The sequence below is a fragment of the Microtus ochrogaster genome, unplaced genomic scaffold (genome assembly GCF_000317375.1).
Source record: "Microtus ochrogaster isolate Prairie Vole_2 unplaced genomic scaffold, MicOch1.0 UNK3, whole genome shotgun sequence".
In the NCBI taxonomy this organism is placed as follows: domain Eukaryota; kingdom Metazoa; phylum Chordata; class Mammalia; order Rodentia; family Cricetidae; genus Microtus; species Microtus ochrogaster.
In genome coordinates, this window is record NW_004949101.1 from 8,203,725 (window position 1) to 8,222,037 (window position 18,313).

At 36.7% G+C, this 18,313-nt stretch overlaps 1 protein-coding gene across 1 annotated transcript in view; it reads left to right on the forward strand.

Moving 5' to 3' along the window:
* Esf1 (ESF1 nucleolar pre-rRNA processing protein homolog) overlaps nucleotides 1–18,313 on the forward strand; it is a 48,975-nt gene that overhangs the window by 7,708 nt on the left and 22,954 nt on the right. The window contains exons 4-9 of the mRNA XM_026788448.1: nucleotides 2,242–2,355; nucleotides 2,940–3,040; nucleotides 4,202–4,354; nucleotides 5,501–5,615; nucleotides 7,620–7,767; nucleotides 12,782–12,940. Of these exons, the coding sequence (XP_026644249.1) occupies nucleotides 2,242–2,355; nucleotides 2,940–3,040; nucleotides 4,202–4,354; nucleotides 5,501–5,615; nucleotides 7,620–7,767; nucleotides 12,782–12,940 (790 nt within the window). The remainder of the gene's footprint in view (nucleotides 1–2,241; nucleotides 2,356–2,939; nucleotides 3,041–4,201; nucleotides 4,355–5,500; nucleotides 5,616–7,619; nucleotides 7,768–12,781; nucleotides 12,941–18,313) is intronic.

The window sequence follows — 18,313 nt, forward strand, 5'->3', positions numbered from 1 at the left end:
ACTACACTAACATTACCCTAACACTACAATACCACTACCAATACACTACCACTACACTACCACTACCAACACACTAACACTACACTACACTAACACTACACTACACTAACATTACACTACACTAACATTACCCTAACACTACAATACCACTACCAATACACTACCACTACACTAACACTACCAACACACTGCCAACACACTACCACTGCACTACACTAACATTACACTAACACTACACTAACACTACCAGTACACTAACACTACACTACCAATAATAACAGTAATATAATAAAAACACGTAGAGTGATTGAAGAAGACGCAATAGTGTCGACCTCTGACTTCTGCATGTAAGTGTGCAAACACAGATAGCAAAAATTTTAAAACCCAGCAAAAAAGAAAACGATTTGTTTTCTGAGACTGGTATATCTCATTTAACAGTTTTTAATATCATTCTTTTTTTCTACAAAGGTCATAATTTCCTTTTTTTTCCTTTTTTTATTTCATTTGTGTTGTATGTGTGTGTACATAGACCTTCTTGCTCAATTATTCTCTACCTTCTTTGGTTGGTTTGGTTTGGTTTGGTTCTAGGTGAATTTTTTTTTGTTTATTATTTTTTGTTTTTGAGACCAAGGTTAACATCCTTGTCTGTCCCGGAACTCATTCTGAGAACCAAGCTAGCCTTTAATTCATAGAGATTCTTGCCTCTATCTCCCAAGTACTGGATTAAAGGCTATGCGCCACCCTTTCCAGCTCCACTTTATTTCTAAGTCAGGGTCTGTCACTGGAGCCAAAGCTCACTGATTAAGCTGAACTGGCTGGTCAGCGAGCCTGAGGGATTCTCCTGCATGCATGTACCCTCACACCCTCCAAGTCTGGAAGAACATTGTAAGAGATAAGGTGGAAAGTCTAAGAATTTCCAGGTAGAGTATTTTAAAATTTTGAGTGTGTGATCGTGTTGAAAATGGGGTTGTTTGATCTCTTCCTTTCCTGTATGTATCCCTTAAGTCAGTGGTTTTAACTTTCCTAAGTACTGCGACACTTTAGTAACTTCCTCATGTTGTGATGACCCCCCCCCAACCGTAAAGTTATTTTCATTTCAACTTCATAACTATAATTTTGCTATTATTATGAATCATAATATAAATATAAATTTTAGAAATAGAGAGTTGCCAAAGGGGTAGTGACTCACAGGTTGGGAACCTCTGGCTTAAGTACTATTTTGAATCAGAGTAGAGAAACTGGACACTGTTATCTCCTTCCTGATTTTAGAGGAAATGCTCTTTATTTTTCCCTATTTAGTATAATGCTAGGTATATATTTGTCTTATATAGACTTTATTATGTTGAGAAATGTTCTTCCTATTCCTAGTTTGTTTAGAAATTTTATCTTGAATTTGTGTTGATATTTATCAAAGGCCTTTTAGGACAGAACCTTTCTACAAATACTTCGCTGGCCTTGAGCTTTCAGTGGTCCTTCTGCCTCTCTGGAATGCTGGGGTTTAAAGTATGTGTCATTGTGCTCAGCAAGAATTTCTACATAAGTAATTTAAAGTACACAAAAGCTTTATGCTTGTTTGTGCTAGCAGTTTGTATTTATGTTCTTATTGCACCAGAAGTACATGCTTTGTGGTAGCCCATTTCCTTACTCCCTATCTTTAACACCGTTGTGGTTAAAACATCAGTTTGTGATCACATCCTGGTTCAAGAACTCTAAAAATCGGGGGCTGGAAAGATGGCTCATTGGTTAAGAGCACCGCCTGCTCTTCCAAAGGTCCTGAGTTCAATTCCCAGCAACCACATGGTGGCTCATAACCATCTGTAATGAGATCTGGTGCCCTCTTCTGGCCTGCAGGCAGAGCACTGAGAATACTGTATACATAATAAATAAATAAATCTTAAAAAAAAAAAAGAACTCTAAAAATCAATTCATAGATAATGCTTATCTCTTGTGGTTCTACTATTGTTTGCCCCACATTAAGCTCTCTCTGCATGTTAAATCAGTTAAATAACAGGTGCTGAGAAAGACAATACTACATTGTTTATCTTTCTGATTTCAAGCATTGAAAATGATACAGATCCCAGCACTTGGGAGGCAGAAGCAGGTGGATCTCTGTGAGTTAAAGGCCACCCTAGACTGTATAGTGAATTCCAGGACAGCCCTGGACTACTTAGTGAGACTGTGTCACAAAAAAAAAAAAAAAAAAAAACAGATTCTATAATAATAATACTTTAATGTTCTCAGATTACACGCCGACTAGCAGTTTGCAACATGGACTGGGATAGATTAAAGGCAAAAGATTTGCTGGCTCTGTTCAATTCTTTTAAGCCCAAAGGAGGAGTTGTATTTTCTGTAAAGGTGAGAATTGATTTCATTTAAAGTAAATATTTCTAGGTGTTTTAACTTAAATCTGACTTTGTTTCTAATTAAACTGTCTTAATTTTCCTCTTCAAAAAAATATTTTATTAACCTGGAAATTGTCATACATTTAAGTATAAAACTAATGTAACAGGTATTTAAAGGGGGGAAGCAAATTATTATTTTTTGCTTTATATTTTAGTTTTGTGTGTATGCACAGATGTGTGATGGAAGTTAGAGGATCCCTTTCAAAAGTAGGTTATTTCCATTTGACATGGGTTCTAGGGACAGAGTGCAGGTTGATGTTTACCTTCCCACATGGGTTCTAGGGACAGAGTGCAGGTGTTTATGATGCTTTGTTTTTATCCCCATTTATTATATTCTGGCTAAAATTACTAAAGAAAATTCTTCAATAGCCTTTATCTTTATGTAGTTAGAATTGAGTTTTCTTTTTTGCAGGGAATTTGAAATGAGTTGTTTTTATTGAGCTGAGTCATGACTCTTGATGCCTTAGCTTTGACAGCTCTTCATATTATATATAAAAGAATGTATGAATTATATCAGCCCTATTTTTTTGTGTTCAGATATATCCTTCGGAGTTTGGAAAGGAGAGGATGAAAGAAGAGCAAGTTCAAGGACCAGTAGAGTTATTGAGTATTCCTGAGGATGCCCCCGAAAAAGACTGGTACTGAGTCACTCCAGAACATAAAACTAACCCTAGTAAAGTCGTGTACTTCACTCAGACTAACACTTAGGATTCAGACAACTTGATGACTAATTATAGTTGACGGCACATTATGCCAGCATTTTGTGTGTATGCTTGGAAATGATGATTGCCATATGTTGAAATAGGAGCAGCGGGGCTGTGTCCCGCCACCCAGCCGCCCGCACAGCTAGCTTTATACCCGAAATAATTACATGGAAACTGTATTCTTTTAAACACTGCCTGGCCCATTAGTTCCAGCCTCGTATTGGCTAGCTCTTACGTATCGATCTAATCCATTTCTAATATCCCTGTAACACCACGAGGTGTCTTACCAGGGAAGATCTTAACCTGCGTCTGTGTCAGGTAGGAGAATCATGGCGACTCTTTGACTCAGCTTCTTTCTCCCAACATTCTGTTCTGTTTACTCCACCTACCTAATTTTATGTCCTATTAAAGGGCCAAGGCAATCTCTTTATTTAACCAATGAAATTAACACAAGCCAGAAGACTCTGCCGCATCAGCCATATTTGAGAAAAAAGTTCATAATTATCTTCATTGCTATGAATTAGTTTTGTTTTTACCTTCATATTATATTTTTTGAGTGTTAAATAGAAAAATAAAGGAATAAAAAATGGTTTTATCGGATCTCTGTGAGTTCGAGACCAGCCTGGTCTACAGAGCTAGTTCCAGGACAGGCTCCAAAGCCACAGCGAAACCCTGTCTCGAAAAACCAAAATAAAATAAAATAAAATAAAATAAAATAAAATAAAATAAAATAGTTTTATGTTATAGAAAACAACTGAAGTAGTTTTAAACCACTAGGTGGAGCTACATGTACACTTAATAAAAATGCTGGTTACCTGGATGGTAACAAAAGTGGCAGAGGAAGACCTTCAAGGAACAGAGTATAGTTAAGTAAAATTAAGCTTATAAAGTTCAGGTCTTGGCCAGCGAGATAGCTCAATGGGTAAAAGTACTTTTCGTCTAGTCTGACAACCTAAGGACCTGAATTCAACCCCCAGAATCTACCCACATGGTAGAAAGAAAAAACTAACTCTTGGAAAAGTTGTTTTCTGACCTTTTAATGGAGACGTTTCTGTGTTTTTATATACATATGTTCAACTTAGTTTTCCCCATTAGGGCCTCTAGAGAGAAGCTGAGAGACTATCAGTTCAAACGATTGAAATATTATTATGCAGTAGTGGATTGTGATTCTCCTGAAACAGCAAGTAAGATTTATGAAGATTGTGATGGCCTGGAATTTGAAAGCAGTTGTTCTTTTATAGACCTAAGGTAACTCAATTCATGTCTTAACAGATGAATCTTACAATATAGCAAGATCATATGTAGTAAAATATTTGAATGAGTAGTACTTTCTTACATTCTAGAAAATGAACAAGAAAAAGCTAATATAATGGAGGAAAAGTAATTTATGAACCATTTCATTATTTATGTCCTTGAAATAATAATTCCTTCAAAAATATTTTTAAGATCTATTTATTTTTACTTCATGTGCTGAGATCCCCTGAAATTGAAGTTGCAGATGGTTATGAGCCACCAGGTAGGAGGTGCCAGGATTCAAACCTGGATCCTCTGCATGAACCAGCGGTGCTTGTACCTGCTAAACCATGTCTCTACCACCTCTCCCAGTAGTTCTTGATATATTACATAGCAGTGCATTTTATATATGTGTGAGAAGAATCTCTGTGTAAATTATAAAAGCCTGATTATAATAATCATAGATTATTTACTTTTCATCCCACATTCCCTAGCTTGATGCCTAAAATTAGTCATCTTGACTGATTTACATGTAAAGATTAATTACTTGTGAAATGAAGGCTTTGACTGAGATTATTCGTTTTTTGTTTGTTTGTTTGTTTTTCAAGACAGGGTTTCTCTGTGGTTTTGGAGCCTGTCCTGGAACTAGCTCTTGTAGACCAGGCTGGTCTCGAACTCACAGAGATCCGCCTGCCTCTGCCTCCCAAGTGCTGGGATTAAAGGCATGCGCCACCACCGCCCGGCTCTGAGATTATTCTTAATCAGCCTTAAACTTTTCTTTATTTTTATTGAATTTTTTTGATTATGGTACTCCATATTGAGACTACTTACCTAGTAGTAATTCTATTTGATCTTTGAACTCTAAAATGAGTTAATGACTGTGTTATTGCATCTGGGTCTTTGGAAGATAGCTTATATTAACTAGTTCTTAATGCAGTCTCTCTCTATATAAAATTCTCTCAAATATAATATTTCAGATATATAGTTTACAAATTTCAGAGATATGCCAAGGTTGTTTCTAACCTTTTAGAAATTTTTATATTTGTGCTGTATGGAAACTATTATGTAGTGTATAAACTATATAAACTACCACTAATTAATAGAAAATCTATAACTCTAATAATCACTACATTTTTTTAAATAGATTTTACTTTTTTTTAGGTTTATACCAGATGATATTACTTTTGATGATGAGCCCAAGGATGTGGCCTCAGAAGTTGATCTAACAGCATATAAACCAAAATATTTCACATCCGCTGCAATGGGAACATCAACGGTATTTCTTAACTCTTAAAAGTGTATAGATGGGCCAAACATGGTGGCACATGGCTGTAATCCCAGCACTTGGGAAGTTGGACAAGGGTACCAGGAGCTCAAGAGTCAGCCTGCGATACATGAAACCCTGTATTAAAAAAAAAAAAAAAATTAAATGTGTAGCTAGACTCTTGTTGTTATTTTCCCTCTATTTATCCATATACTTTAAACTAAATTCTTAAGACCTGAGAATGTACTTCAGTAGTAGAGAATTTGTCTAGCACATTTGGAAGCCCTGGGTTTTATCTTATATTCTTTTAATAGGCATTGTGTCAGTTATTAAATTCCTAGGGAATAGGAAGGACATAACTTTACCACAAATGAGAGCGACACAGAATTATTGACCATTTGAAATAGGAGCACATTTTTCTGCAGATGTGATTTTAAAAGTTTTGTCATCAAAGGAAATAGACTAATTCAGTACTACTAGTTTTCATATTACTAAGAAGTAGATTGCTGGCTGGGTGGTAGTGGCGCACGCCTTTAATCCCAGCACGGGAGGCAGAGGCAGGCGAATCTCTGTGAGTTCGAGGCCAGCCTGGTCTACAGAGCTAGTTTCAGGACAGGCTCCAAAGCTACAGAGAAACTCTGTCTCCGGGGGGGGGGGGGGGGGGGGGGAGAAGAAAAGATTTCTGTATGTCACAATAGTTTGTTACATAGCTAAGTGGTTTTCTCTCACCCTAAGTCTTGGCCTTCAGCAGTACTCACTGTGTAATAGACGATTGTGCTCTTCTAAGAAAGCTGGTGTCATATCTGCTTGCTCCTTGCTGTGGAAGGGTATTCTGGTATTTGATTAGTTACAAATTATAGTAAAACCCCAGAGGAAGTGAATTCTAAAAGGTACGGCCACATCATGTTATTTTCAACACTTAAAATAGGTAGCATGTCTAGCCAGCTAGTCTGGAGATTCTGCATCCTGATCTGTGTCACCAATAGCTGTTCTCCTCGCAGCAGCCATTTCATCACAGACTTAGCAGAGTAGGGGTAGCTGAGTCCTGTGACTGGCTAGAAGTTCCAAGAGAGTGGCAAGGAATTTTTTAAGGATCTCATGATAAATTAGTGCCTAGCTTGTTGTCCTACTATGGAGAAATTGGACTTGAGCTTATTGTGCTATAAATGTAAAACCCTTCCACAGGGTACTGAATAAAGCAGTGCTTCTCAACCTGTGGGTTATAATTTATAACATTAGCAAATTGCAGTTATGAAGTAGCATATTTTATGATGGGGGAGGTCACCACAACATGAGGAGCAGCAGTGGTTGAGAGCCACCAGAATCTAGGATAGGAGCCAGTCTCCCTCGGTTATATTCTCAATGAACTTACTTGCTATAGAGCTTTGCTGTACTTATGATCATGAAAATCTTTGTCATCAGCAACTCTTCATCTTTTTAGGAAAATGTTACCTTTGAGATTATGATGCTTTATTAACAGATTTCATGTCATCTATGACTCTACTGTCATTTTAGTTCTCTAGAAGAAAATCATGTTCTCACTGGTTAATAATGGTATTAACTTTTTCTGGTACGTTTTGTTTTGTTTTTTAACCAGTGTTAATCTGTTTGTTCAGTAATATATTCAGTAATGAAATAGCATTCATATAGCTGAGAATTAGGGGGAAGGTAAAAGTGGACACATGATTCTCTGTCCACAAATAGGGTGTCATTTATTAATCATGCCATTCATGTATTCTTTTTTTTTTTTTTTTAAACATGACCGTGGTTGATCTTCGTATGTGCATTGTGACATTTTTGGAGGCGGGAGATAGCATCTCACTGTGTCTTTAGCTGGCCTCTAACTCACAGAGATCCACCTCTGCTTCCAACGTGCTAGGATTAAAGGCGTGCATGCTCCACCTTGTGTAACATGCATTTTAACTAAATGCTAAACATCAAAGTTAACAATGTGCTTTAGTATTAGTTTACCTTTCTGCTTTTGTTTGTTGTTTTATTTTTACTCTTTGGTTCAAGGTGGAGATCACTTGGGATGAGACTGATCATGAAAGAATCACAACACTTAACAGAAAGTTTAAAAAGGAGGAGCTTTTGGACATGGACTTCCAGGCCTACTTAGCTTCCTCTAGTGAGGATGAAGAAGAAGAGGAAGAAGCAGCACAAGGTACTTGCTAATTCTTTTACTGGGTGATTAATGGAACTATGTCTTTGGCAAAACTTAAAAAGATCTCCAAACTGTATAGCATACTTATATGCATAGAATTATAAGCATGTATATGCATAGATACATGTTTAAAGGATCAGCAAGATTCTCGTTGGATGAAAGCACTTGTGCACACCTAATGACCTGACTGTGATCCCCAGAACCTATGATAGAGGAGAGCTGGCCACCACATGCATGCTTTGGTATAGTTATGTCCACCTACTTACACGTGCATACACATATACAATAATAGTTAGAATAAATAAAAATGTTTTTAAATCCTAAATACTTTGCCAGGCTAATTTTCTATAGCCACAAAATTTATTTAAGCCCTAACATAATAAAAGTGCCTAACCTGTTAGACTTATAAATATATAAAATGCTGTTATGCCCCTCCAACACCTTATTTAGTTTTGAAATGATCTCTCTGTGTAGACTAGGCTCACCTTGAAGTCACAGATTACAAAGATCCTCCTACCTCTGCTTCCCAAGGTCTGTGATTCATTTATAGGCATAGCCTATCACATTCAGTTTTTGCAGTGCTGGGATCTGAACTCGGGTTGTTGTAAATGGTAGGCTAGGACTCTGCTGACTGAGATCCATTCCCAACCCCACTCTAATGATCCTAAATAACTTTTGTACTTTTTTATGTAACACTATCTTATACTGCTCTTATTTTACATTTCCCTGGCTTCCATTGCTCTTTTTTTTTTTCTAAATCTCTTTCCTTCAGCTTTACTAAGAACTAGCTACTGTCAAAACTCTCTTTATGTTTGTTTTGTCTGAAAATGCCAGAAAATTTTGCTTTTGCTTGCAAAGGATTCTAAAATTGAATTCACAAAGGCTTTTCTGAACCCACACTGATAATAACACCCCTCTGACTTCTGATTTGATTGGTGTTTATGAAGGTTGTCTGGAGATTTTCTTTATTCTAAGAGTAGATTTATATGGGTGTATGTGTGGGTGGGTGGGTGGATGGATGGATGTTGAATTTGGGGTTTTTTTGGGTCCATTCAATTCACAGTGATATCTTTTTTTTCAGTATTGATGTTCTCAGTCATTTGATTTTTCTCCTGCCTTTCTAGAACTCTATTTAAATATGCATTAAATCTTTCCATTGTATCTTCTCTCTTTAGATGTTTTTGATTTGGGGCTTTATGTGTACTAGGCAAGCAGTCTACTACTGAGATAAATCCCTAAGACATTTCTGTTCTCTTACATTTTCCCCAGTACTTCATTGTTCGTGTGTGTGTGTGTGTGTGTGTGTGTGTGTGTGTGTGTGTCTGTGTCTGTGTGTGTCTGTGTGTGTGTGTGTGTGTGTGTTGAGAGTGTCATTTCAGCAGTGTACCTACCCACTTAATTCTTTATCTTGGTTATTATCTATTTTACTTCTAGAATTCCTCTGTGCCTATTTGTCAAGACAACAATGCACTTTTTGGTAGTTCAGTCTTTTAAGTTTGATATATGTCTGGTACTCCCTCTGGACCTCTGCTTAATTCCAGAGGATTAGTTTAACTTCCTCCTCCTGTGAATTTTCACTTGTGTCCTTTTTATTCTTAATAATCTTTCATTGAGTTCACAGCTATAGATCAGTCAATGGGAAGTTCTCAGAAATAATGTAGGTCTTAAAACACTTGGATAATCGTTGTGATATTCCATTCTCTATTTTTGATTTTGACATAGTAATTCTTCATTAACTTTTCAATTCTTTCAAGCTTCAATTTCATTTTGTAATCCCTTTGAAATTTTTAGAAAGACTTTAAAAATACTGTATCTAGCTGGGTGGTGTTGGCACACGCCTTTCATCCAGTACTAGAGAGGCAGAGACAAGGCTGGTAGATCTCTGTGAGTTCGAGGCCAGCCCGGTCTACAAAGCAAGTTCCAGGACACCCAGAGCTGTTACAGGGAAACCCTGTCTTGAAAAAACAAGTGAGAAAGAGACAAAGAAAGACTGATAGTATCTGCTGTTACATCTTTGCTATTCTCATCTAATAGAATTAATTAAAAATTATGAGTTTGGTGCTGACAGAAAATGAAAAACCAGAAATGTTAAACATAAGTATAAATATTTTAAATCAACAAGAAAGAATATAATTTATAGTTTAACATTTTTCTTTTTTGTTATTTTTGTTTGTTTGTTTTTTTGTTTTTCGAGGTGGGGTTTCACTGTGCAACTCTGGCTATACTGGAACTCGTCTTGTAGACCAGGTTGGCCTTAAACTGACAGAGATCTGCCTGCCTCTGCCTTCCATTGCTGGGCTTAAAGATGTGCACCACCACCACCTAGCAGTTTAACATTTTCCTTTTACATAGTGTATTATTTCTATAAAGGCATATGAAAGAATAGATACTTTTCTAGTTTAAACATAGGGTTATTAAGCCTTGACTGTCTTAGTTTCTGAATGATCTGTTGTTTGTTTTCATGTCACTGAAAGTAGTTCTTTATCCTTAGAAGTTTGCCGTAAAATACTGTTTTGCAGTATTAATGTAAGGTAAAGAAAATTGTGTTTAATAGCTTCTGTTAATAAAATTATGTAATTCTTTAAATATTCTTAGATTTTGAAAATGAATAGTTCTCAGGCTGGTGAGATGGTTCAATGGCTCCTGAGTGTGATCCCTGGAACCCACCCACACAGCAGAAGGAGAGGACAGCTCCTAAAAGTTCTCTTGGTTCATGCATACACACAATAAATAAATGTAATGAAAGCTTAATAAAGAACTTACATAATTTGCTGTGGTACTTATTGGATATTACATTTTAAGGTCTTGGTGACTGGTGCTTCTTAATCTTTTTCATGAATTTGAATGTTATATTTCTTAATGTCTAGCATAGCCTTCTCACAGACCTTTATAACCTTTCCGCTGTAAATAAGAAGGATGAAGTCTCTTTGTCTCCCATAGGCATGGAAAAGGTACATTTATTTGCCTATGTGGACATTTTGTGCTTTTCTGATAAGCATTACTTTTCCAATATATTTAATATCTTGGACTCGTTGGGGATATAACTCAATGGCAGAGTGCTAAGCTTCATAAAAACCAGTATTCAACCGTCAGTATTGTAAAATAGGAAATAAGCCAAACTTAGACCCTGCTGGTTTCAGAACTGGACTTAGGCACAGTGAAAACAAAGTCAAGTTTTCTTAGCACCTGGTTCCTTCCTTCTGTAGCTGTGAAACAAGAATTATAATGATACCTGGCTCATAGACTGAAATGATGTCTATAAAGTATTTAGCGTAGTATTTTATATCAACTATTTTAATTTTAACCCTTAAAACTAGACATTAATATCTTTCACTTTGAAATATACTAATTGTTTTTCCAAAAGCATCCTTTTTCTTCAGTATTTAAATTGATTACAAACCTACTTTAATCTGTAACTTAGTGCCTCTGACTAGTAAATTTGGACACTAAATGTTCTTGATAGTTGTCTATAAGAGTAGCTCACTGTTTGAATTTAGTTTTTTTAAATCTTATGTGCTGTTAAGGTGCTCATAAAATGTTGTCCTTGAGTTAGGAAAACAGAGCTGCATGAATTACCCACACTCTAGAGCTTCAGAAAGTACAGTTTTAGTACTGGAGAAAATCAATTTAAAGTGAGCATCAGAAACTCACCACTAAAATTCCAACCTGGAAGGAGCTTGCTTCTAGTTATGTTTTCAGAAGTAAGTTTTTAATAGAATGAAATACATTGCCATTTTGTTAATGTGTTCCTCCTGTTTTATCCATTGAATACATGACAAAATTCCATCCACCATTATTATTGTGGCACAAACAGCAAAATATGAGCTTCAGCTGTTGGAGTGAAAATATAAAAGTGTGTTAGGATGATGGAAAGAAAGCCCACAGCCGTTCATTCGCTTAGAAAGAAAAGTAACTTTTAAATGTTTACTTAGTCAACTTTTTGTTTTCCTTTTGAAAATCATCCTTTTGAAGATGTAAAAGCAAGGTGTTAGCACTGCTCTGTGCGTATATCACAGTTTTGGTGACCAGAGGTTACAAAGACAGGAATGTCACTGTTTCACTTCCAAACTTTCCTCCGCTGGTGATGTTTAATGAATTTGATAAGTTTGTGTGTTTTATATTAAAACCCAGATTTCTAATTTATGTTACTGACTTGAAGAATTTGCAAAGAAACTGTAGAAAAACAAACTTTATGGTTTGATTTTTCTCTGATGTTTGTTACCCATGAATTTTACCATGACTGTTTTTTCACATTTTAATTTTTATGAAACTAGAATTCAGAAATATTAGTTGTCTTTCCACATGGTGAAAGTAGTTGAATTAGCTCCTAGTGTTTTTGTCTTTATCATTGGTTGTTGAACAACAGTCTAAGAGTATGCCTTCAGGCCAGAAGAGGGCACCAGACCCCATTACAGATGGTTGTGAGCCACCATGTGGTTGCTGGGAATTGAACTCAGGACCTTTGGAAGAGCAGGCAATGCTCTTAACCTCTGAGCCATCTCTCCAGCCCAACAGTCTAAGAGTAAATGTGCTTATTCACAGTCAAATGGAAAGGACTTCGTAATCTCAGGCTTGTGCTCTAAATGACTTCCTTACCTACTCTGTGCAGCCTGAGAAGCTCAGCCCATCTGTCGGGCTCAATCCAGCAACACTCTGGCTCCTTCTGCTGAACAGAGCCTTTTTAAAGCCGCTGTGCTAAAGGCAAATGACAAAGAGGGGACTGAGATGTCACTCTTAATGCTCTTGCAGTTTACACAGAAGGGAATGTTGTGTAGTACTCTACAATGCTATGACTAACAGCACTGCCTCTGGATTTTATTGAGTACAAGACTGAAGTCCTTTTCACTTTCACAAGTTGAAGACTGATTTTGTGTTCTGTGGTTGCAGGGTTTCTTTGACAACACTTTTTAGCTGTATCCTGAAGAGACCAAGAGACCTAAACACTAAAGTTCTCTATATGTTGGAAAATACATATTTCTCTTTTTTTAAATAAGATTAATTTTGTTTTATTTAGGTGAGGATGGAGTCAGTGTAGAAGATGGGAAAACAAAGAAATATCAGAAGGATGATGAAGAACAGATTGCTAAATATAGAGAGCTCTTGCAAGTTATTAAAGAAAAGGAAAAAAAAGGAAAAGAAAATGATATGGAAATGGAGATCAAGTGGGTTCCAGGTGAGATTTGATTTTAAGTAAAAGTTTTCTTCTGAATGCATTTAGATGTAATCATAAAGATGCTAACACCTCTTCAGATGCATGCTTTTTTTAAAAGTTCTGTTTTCCAAAAATGTTTTGGTAAGGAAATGGTATTTAATTCACCTCATAATTAATGTTTTATGTTCTTTTTCCATTTTTATCCCAAATTTTCTCATATTTTGATTATATTCTTTCCCCTCTCCCTACTCTTTCCAAGTTCTCTCTACCCACTCAACCTCATGTTCTTTTTCAGAAAAAGGAAAGAAAAAAAATTATTTTAAAAAAGATAAAAATCAAAACAAACTAAAAAGAAAATATATAAGACAAAAAAAAACAAAATGACAAAATGCACATGCAAACACACACACACACACACACACAAACAAAAAGGCATCTGTTTTATATTGGGCTACTACTTCTGAGCATGGGGCCTACACTAGCATGTGGTTGATATGCCCAGTGTCGTTCCATTACAGAAGGCTGATTTTTCCCTTTCCTAGTAGGTGCCAATTGCAAATCTCTTCGTTGTTAGGGATAGGGCTGTCTCAGTGATGGGATTTTGTCTGATGTAAACCTGTGATTCCTTCTGAAGACTACACCAGTGGTAAAGCTGTAAGTGTCATAGGCCTTTCTTGTTAGAGACACTTGGGATTGTGATCCTTACTCTTTTTTTTTTTTTAAGTTTATTTATTTATTATGTATACAGTATTCTTAGTATTCTGTCTGCATGTATGCCTGCAGGCCAGAAGGGGGCACCAGATCTCATTACAGATGGCTGTGAGCCACCATGTGGGTACTGGGAACTGAACTCAGGACTCTCTGAAGGGCAGGCAATGCTCTTAACCACTGAGCCATCTCTCCAGCCCCTGTGGTCCTTACTCTTGAGAAGGAGGAATAGGGTCCAGAGAAGCATCAGCAAGAGCACTTTATCTCCCCCAGCCAGAGAGTTCCCCTTTCTTCCTGTCTTGGGCCAGAGTACAGGGGTCCATCCTTTTCTCCACGTGTCTTCCCTCCACTATTGAAAACAGTGTTCTCATTTTATTCTAGTGTCTGCTCTTTAGCCTTGTCCTTTTCCCTGTCTTTCTTTGATCTCTGTACTTTTCATGTCTTCCACTGGGAAGCGTACACAGGAAGCAGGGACAAGCATATATGACTATTGAATTATTCATTCTTTATTCAGAAACAAAATGTTTTGAATCAGTTGTTCATTCATTTTGTTATGTATCCCTTATCCAAACATTTCATTTTCAAACATCTTAAAACCTGTTCAGTATTTATTTTTGGCTATTTCTTTATTTCCATTTATTGCCAATGTATTCATTATTTGAAATATATTCACAAAATGGTTTTTGCTCATAACTTTTTTAAAAGCCAGCTGTTTTAAATTTTGAGTTGAAGGCCAGGGATATGACTCAGTAATAGCGTAGTTGTCTAGCAAGACCCTGGGTTAAGTCCCTAGTGCCACAGTGGGGTTGTAGGGTAGTTAAAGGATGGGGTGTAACTCAGTGGCAGAGTACTTGTCTAACTTGAATGAGTTCCCAAGTTTGATCTTTAGAACCACAAACCCAAAGAAACTCTCCAAATGCCATACCCAAAACAGCTAGCCTTGGGCTGAAAATAAAAGGGGAGTGAGTTGAGAGGAGAGCATCAGATGGAAACCTGAGCTTAAACATGAGCTAAAAGATTTGCAGTTTGCCTCCTAGTGTGATGATGGAAAAGAAAGTTTATATGGTAACTACAGATTCTCACAGCTCTTAGGTGCTTAGAATTTTAAAGCTTAATCAACCTTTACTCATCCACTTAACGGGTTGGCTAAGGAAGCTTTGTAAGGTAATAAACTGAATACTGTGTATCATTTGAATCATTTGTGAACTGTATAATTAAAAGAGAAACAGGAGCTAGAGAGATATGGTTCAGCAGTTAGGAGCACTTAATCTTCTTGCAGAGGACCTGGGTTTGGTTTTCAACACCCACGTGATGGCTCACAACTTTGTAACTCCAGTTCCTGTGGCCTTGACACCCTCTTCTGTCCTCCAGGGGCTTTTGCCTAAATGTGTTGCAAGCACACACGCATGCATAAAAATAAATAACTTAATAAATAAAATTTAATGGTAAGTTTAATAAAAAAAAATAATTTTAAAATGAGAAGCCGCTCAAGTTATCTAAAAGTGTTCCTAGCCCATTTTCTCTATAGCGTTGCTAGTCACTTTCTCGGTTTCCTGGATTATTGAAAGACAATTTTCTTCCTTAATAATATTAAAGTAAAAACTAGGGATGCTTTCTATGCTGGTTATATTACATTTTGTTTTTGTTTCACTTATAGTTTTATATTTTTCTAGTGTTTATAATAAAACCTAGGTTTGGGTTTTTTAAGATTTTTAATTTTTTTTTATTTCTTGAGATTATAATACAGTTACATAACTTTCCTCATCCCTTCCTCCTTCCAAGCCCATATATGCTGCCTTGCTCTCTTTCAAATTCATGTCCTGTTTTCACATCAATTGTTGTTACATAAATGTGTGTATATGTGTACATAATTTTTAAATACAAAAATACAGTCTGTTCATTCTGTAGAATGTTACTAGTATGTGTATGTTTTCTTCAGGGCTGACCGTTTAGTTTTATATAACCAATTTGTATGCTTTTCCTTGGGGAGGACTATTTCTACTGCTCTTAGCGTTCTTTAGTTGCCTGTACTTTCTTTGTGAACTTACGCCTTGTGAGCATTGATGTCATCCTGGTTTAGGTGGTCATATTGATAAGACTTTCTAGATATAGCTTCTGACATTCCTGGGAGGCATAGTGTCGCAGTAAATCCCAATTCCTCTGGCAGTTAACAGCCTTTCTGTCCCTCTTCCACAATGATCCTTTGCTCCTTAGGCCTGGGAGTTGTACTGTAGATGTATCCTTTGGAACTAGGCTCTGCAATTGCATTTTGATTGGTTGTGGTTTTCTGTGATGGCCTCCATGTGTTGCAACAAGAAATTTCCTTGATGAGAGGTGAGGACTACACTTATTTGTAGGTATAATGACTAATATTCAGAATATAGTTAGGGATTCTGCTGGCTTAGGTTCTCCTAAGATACATGATTCACTAGCCCTATGTAATTGCCTAGGTTTCTAGTACCAGATATGATTTCCCTCTTGTTGGGTTAGTTTTTTGGATTTTTTAAAAGATTTTTATTTATTTTTATTTTATGTATATTGATGTTTTTGTGATAACCAAAATGAATCGTGAAAAAAAAAAGATAGAGTTTCTGATAGTCTATCCTCAGAGCTAACTATGCTGGTGAGACCGTGAGTGTTGCAGGTTAGAGTAGGGAGAGCACCTGCTGTTGTGGATAGGCTAGGTCAGTCTACATCTTAACCCCTTCCCGGAAGAAGAAAATGTTTGTGTGTTGAGGAAGCCAGTTCAGAAAGTGCTGTATTGGGTTCCTGGCTTTTAAAGTGTGTTTACCCTCTTTGCCATATTAGACTTTAGTATGGTATGGTTGTTTTGCTTATTTTTAACTCTTGCCTGTAATTAATTGAATACCATAGTCCTGAATAATATCTCTCATCAACTGAAAATTACTCTGCCATTTTCCTCTTAAAGTCCTAAGTTTTCTTCTTCTCTGATTTCTCTTGTAGAAATCATGTTTGGTGTATGTCTGATAACTCTTGGCTTCTGTGCCTTTGGATCTACACGACTTACTGGGTAATTTCTTTAGTTCTGCTTTTATTTCATTAATTCTCTCTGTAGTATATATGTATTTTAACTTAGACACTGACTTGATGTTTATCTCTGGGAGTTGCTTTTTTCTTTTTTCCTATAAACTTGTCTCATCTGTTTGAAAATCTTTTTTTTTTAATTTCCTCTTATGCTTTTTTATGTGCTGATTTGTATTTTGTAATCTCAGTTTTCAAATCCATAGTCCGTGGTTCTGTCTTACTGGTTTTTATTTCTACTTTCTTTAGCTCATAGGGAATTTTAATTGGAATCTTCCTGTCTCGGATCTTTCTCTTCTTACAGGAACTCTGTATCAGAAGGTCTACTTTTAGAGAGTGTTTGTCAGGTGCCTGGAGGCATTTCTAATCCAAGACCTATCAAATTTTTAAGTTGGTGTATTTGGGACCACACAAGTAGTGTGACTTCCAACCACAAGTCCATGGGTTTGTGGGCTGTGGTTACAGAGTCTCTGAGGGGAACTGTATTTTTACTCCCCCTGAACTGTAGGGGGAGGCTCACCATCTACTGGGGGCACATTTAAGGATCCTGGGACCTCCCACTATGATCAGACTCCAAACTTCCCCTGCCTCCTTGGCTAGCAGCCCATAACGACCCCAGATCCATACTAGACCATATTAGCTTAGTTTGTATCCCCAAGGAAAACTTCTGCTTCTGAACTGGTTTAATATTTCTATTTGAGCTTTCTTTTTGAGACTTGACTCAGGAATTTTTTTCTTTGTACCTTAGGCATTCATGTAAAAGATTTCATTCATTTCCTACCTGGCCTATAAATGTATAAAAGTAACAATAGTCCATATAATTTCTCAGTCTTTGCTGTAAGTTCCCAGACTTGACCAGATGTCAGTCTGCTAATATGAGGATATCTTGGTATTATGTTACTATGCTTACAAACTGCTTGAGAGGCAAAGAAAACATACAGATAAACTTGAGAGAAATACAAGAAACAATAGCTCCCTAATGAGGCCCACATGTCTTGTATTTGAAGTCAGTGTTTTAGGACACTGAACTTTAAGAAGCAGGCATTGAGGACTGCTTGATGTGTAGTAAAATTAATGCCCTTGAAAGTGGAAGCCATCATTGTTTTAAGGGTGGCTGGAAGGGGATTTAGAAGAGTTAGAGACAAATAACTAAAATTCTAGACAAACATAAAGCATTTACTTTAGGCAATAACAACAAAAAATAGCACCTATTCATTGAGTACTTAGGCCACATCTTTCGTGGGTATTTATTAAATGGGAGATGCACAATTAGTTATGTGAGCAGAAATTCCCAGTCTGGGCATCATTCTTAGACTTAGTATTCTCTTTTTAACTCTTGTTTTCACATGGTAAATGTAACAAGGATTCTAATAGTGTTGAGTGCAACATTTGTTGACTCTGACTGACTGACAGCTTTAGCTATTTGCTGTTGTTACAGCAACTAGTTTTTATTTTCCTTTCCAATTCCATGTGTTGCTCCCAGTCAGTGGGACGCGGAACAGATTTGAGTCACTTTTTCTTTCACTTGCTTTCTTATTCTATAGCCGTTTATAAGATGTGCGCTGTAAAGCCGGGCGGTGGTGGCGCACGCCTTTAATCCCAGCACTCGGGAGGCAGAGGCAGGTGGATCTCTGTGAGTTCGAG